This window comes from Phacochoerus africanus, chromosome 8, assembly GCF_016906955.1.
Source record: "Phacochoerus africanus isolate WHEZ1 chromosome 8, ROS_Pafr_v1, whole genome shotgun sequence".
NCBI lineage: Eukaryota > Metazoa > Chordata > Mammalia > Artiodactyla > Suidae > Phacochoerus > Phacochoerus africanus.
In genome coordinates, this window is record NC_062551.1 from 78,328,198 (window position 1) to 78,338,318 (window position 10,121).

Genomic DNA, 10,121 nt, shown 5'->3' on the forward strand with positions numbered 1-10,121 from the left:
ATGAACTGGGTGTTGTGTTAACCCCCGCCTCCCGACCCCGCACCTTCTAGCTGGGAGCTGCATTATCCCCACTTCACAGATTTGGAAACTGAAGCTTAAAGAAGTGAAGGAACTTGCTCCAGTCCACAGAGCTGGAAAGTGAAGGAGCTAGGATTTGAACCCAAGTCGGCCAGCCTCCAAACTTTGCCCTTCACAAGACTGACTTCTTGCCAACCAACACACCAGGCCTCCCCTCAGCACTCAACCAAGGCTGGCAGAAACCTCGGGGAAGCAGGGAGAGCCCAATGCAAATCCAAATCAGATGAACTTGCCCTTCGAGGGTAGCCTGGCCAGTCCAGCTTGTCTTTCCTATCATCCGAGCCCAAACCCACAGTGGCCTCCACAGGGCCTTTTTGCCTTCCAGACCAAAGCTGCCATTCCCTCCGTCCTGTCTGCAACCAGCAGACAAAAAGCAAGTCCCCAGAACCAAAGCAGAGAAAAGAGAGGCGTGAGACACAGGAACAGTTCTTTTATTGTACATTGGAGAAATAGCCCTGTGTGCTGGTTAAAGGTGCAACATACAGAATATCGAATTAAGAAAAGAGGGAACAGGGTCGGGAAAGGAAGAAACCTTTTGAGGTCCAAAGTTGCAAACAAAAAAGGGTAAAAGATTTCCTCACGCAAGAGGCATTTTTGCAAATACCATGCAAACAGGCAGCTGGTGTGCCTTAAGAGAACCCCTATAAATAACAGAAAAAGACACTCCAAGCATTCCTTTACATGGACTCAGAGCACAGGGAAAAGAAAAGAAACCAAAATGCCTTTTGGCATTTCAAGATATTTGGCACTCTTGTGATTACATTTTTTTTTTACAGTCCATTAAAGAGAATAAACTGACACAATATTAGAGGAAAAAAACAGGCTGCTCACACAACAGACTGCAGAGAGGTTAGAAAAAGCTCAAGCATTTTTTTTTCTTCTTTTTTTGTGTTTTTTTTTTCCTGACATATAAAATGTGTTCGTTTGCATTAACTTGGGCAAATAGCTTGCAGCAACAAAGAAACACAAGCTTTACAATTCATTTTAAAATAAAGCAAGGATCCTATGTATGATTCCTTAGAAAAGTTCTCTTCTTGTTTGAAACACATTCTTGATAACTTCAAAAGCTGATCAGAATAAAATGGAATATCTCTAGAGATCATTTTCTGATTTTTTTTTGTACATCCCAGGATAACAACATAAAAAAAATAAAACTGGACAGCATTTCACATCCAAGTGCACAGAATCATTTTTGCAAGATTAAATAATGTAAACATGGGGAACAGCCAAATCAGCAAAGAATGCCAACACCTCAAAACACCCGGTGTTGCTGCTTTATTATTTAAGTGGTTCAAAATCCAGATCTATGATTGTGCAATATTCACTGTATATAAAAAGAAATGGATATTAATTTTGACAAACAGCTGCAACTGAGACTTTTTTATTTCTTTACATGTGGGTATATAGTGATTTTTTTCAATTTTTTAAAATTTTTTTTTAACTTTTATTTTTGCAAAGGAGCCCAGAGCCTTCTGCTTCTTTCTCACGCCTCATCTGTCTCCCGGCCTGACACGAGACACAGGTTGTTGACTTCATCGTGGGTAGCAAGCTAGTAATAAATTTCAAAGTGCTTTCTCTTTTCCTGCTCTTTTTGCCAATAACTGTTATCGCCGTTCCCATTCTTATTCTCTCCCTTAACTCATTGTCTTTGGGGGAGTTAGACACCGGGAGGTGCCTTGTCTGTCATATTTTTCAGCACGTCATCAATCCTATCATCTTCAATAACAACTGCAAAAAAAGGGGGGGAGAAAAGGAGAGGTGAGCGCACTTGGGCCTGGCCAAGGGGTCTCCCAACGTTTAGCTTTATGCCTGGGGGAGGGGGGGTAGATTGAGGATGCGGGGCGGGGGGGGGGGGGTGTCTACGTGCGCCCTGGCCCCCTCCTCTCTCCTCTGCATGGGGTCCCTTCGCAGCTTTCCGCTGAACCTCTCTCCCAGCTCGAGGCTGCGTCCCAGCCCGGTTCTGAGAAAAGGAAGCAGAGGGCACAAATCCCGCAGCCCTGGCTGCAGCCTCGGCGCGGCGCGAACCGGCCTGGTCCCTCGCCCCACCCCCACCCACCCCGAGGGCGCAGGTATTTAGAAAGAAGGCCCCAGGGTAGGCGAGGGAGGGGAAGGGAAGCCAAGGTCTCCGGGTCTGGGACCCTCGGGGGTGCCCTGAGCGCGGCGCGGGTCGCCCAAGTCTGGGTGCAGAGGTGCGCGGAGCGGGGACGCCAGGGGGCCGGTCGCACCGGGCGCAGCCCACTGGGGCTTCTGGCCTCGCCTGAGCCCCCCCGCCGGCCCCTTGCGCGACTCCTTCCCGCAGCCCCCGGGCGGTCTCGGCCTCTCCAGACTCGCCGCCGCCGCAGCGGAGGTGGGAGCCTCCCTTCGCAGCCCACCCGGGGCTCGCCCGCCTCTCCGCGTCTGCCTCTCACAGTGTCCTCGGCCTTTTTCACCACCTCTACCTAGCTTTGCCTTCCTCGGTCCCTCCATCAGTCTCCCTCCATCAGCCCGGCGCGACGGTCACCTGTCGAGGTCTCTGGGCCTCTCTCTGTGTCCCGGGTGTCCGTCGCCCTCACTGTTTCAGCTGCTTCTCTGTCCTCCCCAGACTTGCGTCCTCCGCTCGCTGTCTCTCCGGCTCTGGCTCTTTCTCCCGAGCTTTGTCTCGGTCTCTGCCCATCTCGGTTTCCTCCCTCCCTCTCCCCGCCGCCTCCCTCCCTATCTCTGCGTCTCAGTCTCTCCCGGCGGCTGTCGGTCTCCCTCATCGTCCCCGCGCCTCTGGAGCTCCTCTAGGAGCCTCTCCGCGTCCCAGTCTCTCCCGGGCTTTCCCAGCTCTAGCGCCGAGCGCCCGGGCTCGGCGAACCCCCTCCCCCTGCCAAATAACAATGAAAAGCCCTTGCGACCCGAAAGCCCCTTGCCTTCCCCGCAGGAACCGGTCCTCCACCCCCACCCCCCCGCCGCCACAGTTCCCCACGCCGTCCCCTGGGGAGCCCTAGAACCAACCCCCTCCGGGTTGTAGATCGAGTGCAGCTGCGACTACACTGCGCAAAAGGGGCCCGGGGTGGGGGGTGGGGGGCGGTTAGAAATCCAAAGGCAAACTTTGGCACGGGTAGGGGCCCAGGTATAACCTCTCAGCTCCCGCTGCGGCGAGATGCCGCCACGCCCCCTGGGTGACCCTACGGAAGATCGGCTGAGGGGGAGGGGTTCCCGAGGCCAGCCAGAGCCGGACCCGCAGTGCGGGATCCCCCCCAGTTCTGCGCGATGGGACTTTGGTGGGTCGGAACCCTTCCGGAGTGAGGGAGACTCCCGCAAACCTCTGCCAGGCCTCGGTGCGGAAGAAATTAGTGTCGGGAGGGGACCGCGTACTCACCCCTCTTGCTCCGGCCGATCTGGCCCAGCTTGGGCGGCCGCTTGTTCTGCCCCGCGCCGAAGAAGTTATTGGTGTCCTGCAGGCGGCAGGAGAAGATCTGGCCCACGTCGCCGCCGTCGCCGTAGGGACTCAGCTTCTCGTCGCCGTAGGGCAGCACCTCCGACATGGTCGCGTCCGGGGGCTCCGCGGCGGCACCTCCTCCGCCCGCGTCCCCGCCCGCGGCGGACAGGGTCAGCGGCGCTGGGGCCGGGGACGGCCGGCCGGGGACGGCCCGCGGGCTGCGGCGGCGGTGGCGCCGGCGAGAGGCCGGGGGACACCGCTGGGGCAGGAGCGCGCAGCCGGCCTGAGCGACCCCGCGAGCGCCCGCAGCTGCGCTGCGCTGCGCTCCGGCTCGGCGCGCGGCGAGTGGCTGCTGCTCCAGCAGAGGCGAGCAGGACTCACATCCTCGGCACGCTCGGGCGCAGGGCTGGGACCCGGCCGGGCGGGGCCGTGAGCCGGAGGAGGAGGCTGTCCCAGCGAGCCCCGAGGGCGCGGGGCCGAGGAGGGCGCACCCCGGGGAGCCGAGCGGGCCGGTCCTGCGGCGAGTGCGGGCGGCGGCGGCTCTGGCTCGGGAGGCTGACTGGGGAGCTGCGAGCGGCGGGGCTGCGAGGGGTGGAGGGGGAAGGGAGCGAGGGAGGAGGGAGGGCACGGGTGAGGGGGGGAGGATACCCGGAGGGAGGGAGGGGGTAGAGGGAAACCGAGAGGGAGACGGGGAGAGAAGCAGAGAGAGAATGGGAGGCAGGGGAATCGACTGAGAGAGATGGGGGGGGGGTGAGGGAGGAGAGAGGGAGGAGAAGAAAGGGCGGAGGGAAGGGCTAGATCGGGATCGGAGAACTAAAGGGGAGAGAGGAGGAAGGAAAGAAACAGGAGGGTGAGGAAGAGGGTCGGAGAAGGAAGGAGGAGAGTAAGAGGGAGGAGAAGGAGGCTGGGACCAAGAACCAGCCGGTGAGCGAGCTGCGAGCGAGAAATGCCGGCCGCGGCGCGGAGGCGAGGCCCGGGGGGAGGGCAGGAGGAGGGCGGGGAGGAGGGGACCCGGGCCGCGGGGAGAGATCCCTGGAAGCCGAGCGACGTCACGGGGCCGCGCCGGCCGGCCCGGGCCGCGGCTCGCTTCCTGCCCCCGCCCCCGGCCCCGCGTCCCGCCCGCGCGAAGGGGCCCCGCGTGAGCCCCGCCCCGGCCCGGCGGCCTCTGGGCGCCTCTTGCCCTGGCGCCCCCTCCCGCAGGGTGTTTACCGGGTCCCGAGCCGGTGCGCGGCGGCTTCGTGCGGGACCTGCCACTGGCCCTGCCACCCTCGGGGAGCTGGGGGCAGTGGGGGTTCTGGGAAGGGGGGGGGATCCGCGGCGCACACTCGGGGAAGGACAGAGGGATGCTGGTCTCCCCGGAGGCCAGACGCTAGGGCAGAGATCAGAGGGCACCCAGCGACCACCCGACGCGTTCTCTCCAACCAGCGCCAATGGGGGAGCCCCTTGCCCCCATCACACTTGGGCCCCACTTTAGACTCTCAGGGCTCGGCCCCTTGGGCCTTACACTCTCCCTCCCTCCTTCGGTTTGCCTTGGAAGGCCCGGCTGCTAGCCAGAGCTCCCAACTCGGGCTCCCGCGGGGCCTCGGGGTGGAGGCGAATCGAGGGGAGGGGAGGGCAGCCCCGCCTCCCGGAGGAGAAGGGAGCGCCTTATTACGCCGGGCTCGCCCGCCCGGGATGCCCTGCTCTTGGCGTCCGTCCGCTGCCTCTGCCGGGGACGTCCTGGGCCTGCTGCCCTCTGCCTTCGGGGACCTCCCTTCCAGCAACAGTCATGAGCCCTGGGGAGAGATTGCGGCTTCGGAGCCGAGGAGCGGGCTCCTAGATCCCAGGAGGGAGACTGGGGCAACCCCAGAGGCCTGGGAGGCGCATCTGCAGAGCAGATGGTAACTCCGTGGGGGCAAGGTACGTGAGGAGGGCTCGTTATCCTTGCCGAGAGCCAACAGCACCTGCTCTCCCCCCGGAGACTGCTCTCACACCGCCGCAGCAGAGACAGCCTGACCACCCCCACCCCGCAAAAAGGGCGGGGGGGGGGGGAGCAGGAGCAGCCATCCTAAGGTCATGCTTGCTGAAGGCAGGGAAAGGAAACACGTCTTGATCCCCTGGTCTCCCCTGGCCCAACCAGCTGCCCAGCAAGGGGTCCCACCAATAGCAAAAGAGCATCCTCAGGTTCACTCTCCCCTTAAATCTAGAACTCTGGGTTGGTGGTGAGCTGGAGGGTAAGGGGTTTGTGCTTTTAGTGACAAAACATCTGATAGAGGAGCTGCCTGAGAGAAGCCAGCCCAGCTCCCTCCCCACACTGGGTAAAGGGGCTCCCAGGCCTCCAGAGAGGATGCAGGGGGCTGAGAAAGCAGGATGTAGATGGCATAGGCATGACCTTTGGATTCAGGCCTGGGTTGGACTCCCAGCCTTGTCTTTTGCTAGCTGTGTGCCTTTGGGCAAGTCGCATCCCCTCTCTGAACTTCCATTATCTCAGCTGCAAAATGGGGTACGTGGCTAGCTAGCTGACTGTATGCCTCCCAAGACTGTTATGAAAACAAAATGACATCAGGCTCCCAGGGCCCAGCTGAGCATGGACGTGCACTAAATATTTGAGAAATGACTTAACGAGAGAGAAAGAACAGCGACACTTCATTCATTCCCATTTCAGAGCCATCAGAGCTGGGAGGATCTTTAGAGATGACCCAGTCCAAACTCCTCATTTATAAATGGAGAAACTGAAGCCCAGAGAGGGTCAGGGACTTGTTCCAAATCCCACAGCTTGTCTGTGGCAGAAGCAGCAGGTCTCTGGCCTCCTTTGCTCCACAAGCCTCCCATCTCCATTCAATTAAGGCTTTCCTGAGTGTCTGCTTAGAGGTTAGCACCAAGCCAAGTGCTGGAAGAGAAAATAAAAGCATAACAAGCAGGATGCTAACTTTACAAGAAGCTCTTACATTTGTATCAGGCTTTCTATTTCCTGCACCCCCCACCCAAAGCATTTCTGGTCCATTATTGACATTGCTTCTCAAAATAAATACCTTTTGAGGTAGAAAAGGAGATGGTGGGTCCTTGTTTAACTGTTAGCAGAAAGAACATAGGTGACTTGCCCAGGTCATAGGCTAATGATGGAGCCAAAAGTAGCCACTTTCCCCAGCCTTGATTCCAGGTCCCTATAGGAGACACCCTGCAGTGGTGACAGCATGCACGGTGGGGGCCACCCCATTCATCTTTTTTTCTTTTTAGGCCCACTCCTTCAGCATATGGGAGTTCCCAGGCTAGGGGTCAAATCAGAGCTACAGCTGACAGCCTACAACACAGCCACAGCAATACCAGGTTTGAGCCGAATCTTTGACCCTACTCCACAGCTTGCAGCAACACCAGATCCTTAACCCATTGAGCAAGGCCGGGGATCGAACCCACATCCTCATGGATACTAGTCAGGTTCTTAACCCGCTGAGCCACAATGGGAACTCCCCCCACTCATCTTATTCTCCCCTGGCTCCGTGCTTACTGCTGAGTACTATCACTATCCCACTGTACAGAAGGTGTGCAAAAAGGCACAGAGAAGGCTGACAAATCCCTGCACACGCAGCAAGTGAGAGCAAAGAGAGAGGCCAGGTTTTATACCCCATCTGTTTTTACGTTGACTTTGCCTTGTTCCAAATAAGGTTAAAGGTGGCAGCGTCACACCTTCCCAACCCAATACCCACCCCCTTACGGAATCACACCCCCGTCTCGGGCACATGGCACTTGACAGTTAGAAGAGCATTCCTAGGACCGTTCTCTTCATAGAGGCTGCCAGTAGCCTTCAGAAGTGGCAAGGACGGGCACCATCAGACCCATTTTACAGACAAGGTTCCTGAAGGTGGAGGGGTGCCTCCAAGGTCACACAGAAGTTCTGCAAGGAAAAGTATGAATCAGCACAGCAGCGTTTCTCCACCTCTCGCCCTCCCGGCTGTCTCCATTGCAGAGGACTGACTCAGTTCTCTGTGTGTCCAGCCTTCACATCCTGGAGCCCATCTCTTCATCTTGGAGCCCTAGACCTGGAGGCAGACACATACCCTAGGGCTCCACTCCTGCCTTACCCTCCACCCCGCAAGCTGAGAGGTTGGCTCTGAGCCAGATGCCCAGGGCTGTGTTGTGAAGATGCCAGGTCCAGATGGAGGCATGGACCAAGGAAGGCAGGAGTGGAGACTGGTCTTCCCAGTAGGGAAGGCTGGCAGTACACAGTCTCGTGCACTAGTCCAGGGTGAAGAGGGCGGCCTTCACTGGGCCAGCCAAGTTCAAATTGTTGCTGTCATTTCCTAACGCCATGGTTATTTTGCCTCATTATGCCTCAGTTTCCTCATCTGTCAAATGGGGGTAATAATTTTTTTTTGTCTTTTTGTCTTTTCTAGGGCTGTACCCACAGCATATGGAGGTTCCCAGGCTAAGGGGGCCAATCGAAGCTGTAGCCGCCGGCCTATGCCAGAGCCACAGCAACGAGGGATCTGAGCTGCATCAGTGACCTACATCACAGCTCATGGCAATGCAGGATCCCTAACTCACTGAGCGAGGCCAGGGATCGAACCTGCGTCCTCATGGATGCCAATCAGATTCATTAACCACTGAGCCACAGGAACTCCCCACATTTTTTTTTCAGCTGCAGAATCAGCCCGTTCTCACAAATCTAGAGTAGATAAAACCTAGAGTTCCCTGGTGGCTCAGAGGGTTAAGGATCTGGCATTGTCACTGCTGTGGCTCAAGTTGCTGCTGTGGCGAGAGTTCGATCCCTAGCCCAGGAACTTCCTCATGCCACAGGCATGGCCCCAAAAAAGTAAATAAAAACTGCTCGAAGCGGGAGTTCCCTTTGTGGCTCAGTGGTTAACGAATCTGACTAGGATCCGTGATGTACATTTGATCCCTGGCCTCGCTCAGTGGGTTGGAGATTCGGTGTTGCTGTGCGCTGTGGTATAGGTCACAGATGCCACTCGGATCCCGCATTGCTGTGGCTGTGGCATAGGCCAGCAGCTGTAGCTCCGATTTGACCCCTAGCCTGGGGACTTCCTTATGTCGCAGATGTGGTCCTAAAAAGAAAAAAAAAGAAAAAAAAAACCTTGCTTGAAGCAAAGATGGGGGCTTCCGGGGGCTTCCCCCCAAACTTCACCTGAAAGCTCTTTCACCAAACCCTGGGACTCTGCAGTATAGAGAACCGCAGGACAAGGACATGACCATCTCCAGGATCCCTTTCAGCACAGACAACCCAGGGTTCCAGGGTTAAAAATATGTATTTGCAAGGCCCTGCTGTGCCCTGAGCCCTGCGATAGTGTTGAGGGGATAGAAAAGGGGAAAGCCAGCCCCAGAGGGACTCCAGCATAAAACAAAAGCTTCCTTTGTTGCCTTCCCCCTCCTGTCCAGATGGGGAAACTGAGGCACAGGCCACAGCATCAGAGAGTAACGGTGAGACTTAGAGAAGGTCACGGCTGCTGGATCCACGGCCCTGGGTGCCAGGCATCTGTGGGCAGCTCAGGTCCAGGATCCCGTGGACTGGAGCACTGGGAACACTGAGCCTTGCCAGGGCTGGCTCAGACCTTAGATGGTCCAGGAGGGAAGGCCAGGATGAGGTGCCATGTCAATGGCCAGCTGGTCACCTCAGGGGACCACCTCTCTGAGCCAAAGGGGGATAAAAACCCACGTCAACCCCACCCTGCTCAACTAGACGACTGGAACCTGATGGCAGCCCATTTGAAAAGCAGGGCCTCTGCCACCCCCCACCCCCCCCACACACCCCCACACGGTAAGAGAAAAGCGTGTGAGCCAACTGGGAGCGGTGCAGACCTAGAATCAAGGAACAATCCCGGAAGAGTCTGTTCATGTTCCTTCATTCAGTGAACCTTCTCAAAGGACTTCTGTGGCAGGCACAGTCCTTTCCCCCCCAAAAAGAGTATGAGCTTCTTTTCTTTGTTTAATCACCGGGACCCTTTCTTCAAATAAAATCTTACAAGGAACCTCAGTGAGTAAAAAGTAGATAAAGGGTAAGCGGCTTTGAGACCCTCCGGGGAGTATGGGGGGCTCTGGGTCTCCAAAGCAGGCTCAGAGTTCTAGAAGGCTCTGTGAAACCAGCCCTGGAGTTCATCTAACCCCACCTCCTCCCATCACAGGTGGGGAAGCGGGGCCCAGACAGGGCAGGAGGACTGGACCTAGGTCTGGGCTCCGGGTCTCACAGCCCTGCATCTCACCGCACGCTGTATCCTGGGGGAGCTCAACCACATACATGATCAGTCACAAAAGAAAAGGGCTTTTTCCAAAGGTGAAGTCCGGGGAGTTCCTTTAAAATAAAATGAAAAGATCAGAGGGTAAATTTTTTTAAGATTTTATCATACCAACAACTCACAAAGCAAGGATCCCAGCAAAACTAAAGAAACCATGGGAGTTCCCACTGTGGTTTAGCGGTAACAAACCGGAGCAGTAACCATGAGGATTTGGGTTTGATCCCTAGCCCCGCTCAGTGGGTTAAGGATCCAGTATCACCATAAGCTGTGATGTAAGTCACAGATGTGGCTCAGGTCCGATGTTGCTGCGGCTGTGGTGTAGGCCAGCGGCTGCAGCGCCAATTTGACCCCTAGCCTGGCAACTTCCATATGCTGCAGGTGTGGCCCTTAAAAAATAAAGAAACTGTGAGGAGCTG

The 10,121-nt window shown here is 56.8% G+C and overlaps 1 protein-coding gene across 1 annotated transcript; it reads right to left on the minus strand.

Moving 5' to 3' along the window:
• Positions 1 to 493: 493 nt before the first annotated feature.
• On the minus strand, positions 494 to 4,033 carry CAMK2N1 (calcium/calmodulin dependent protein kinase II inhibitor 1). Its single transcript, XM_047792266.1, has 2 exons — positions 3,422 to 4,033; positions 494 to 1,806 (listed from the first exon to the last, which is right to left on the minus strand). Exons 1-2 carry the CDS (start codon positions 3,585 to 3,587, stop codon positions 1,736 to 1,738), a joined length of 237 nt encoding a protein of 78 aa, XP_047648222.1. The 5' UTR covers positions 3,588 to 4,033; the 3' UTR covers positions 494 to 1,735.
• Positions 4,034 to 10,121: the final 6,088 nt, after the last annotated feature.

Excerpts from the sequence above, each read along its gene's own strand:
- CAMK2N1 (XM_047792266.1), bottom strand. The coding sequence starts at position 3,587 with ATGTCGGAGGTGCTGCCCTACGGCGACGAGAAGCTGAGTCCCTACGGC. Across the intron at positions 1,807-3,421 it reads GATCGGCCGGAGCAAGAGGG|TTGTTATTGAAGATGATAGG; the intron begins GTGAGTACGCGG and ends CTTTTTTTGCAG.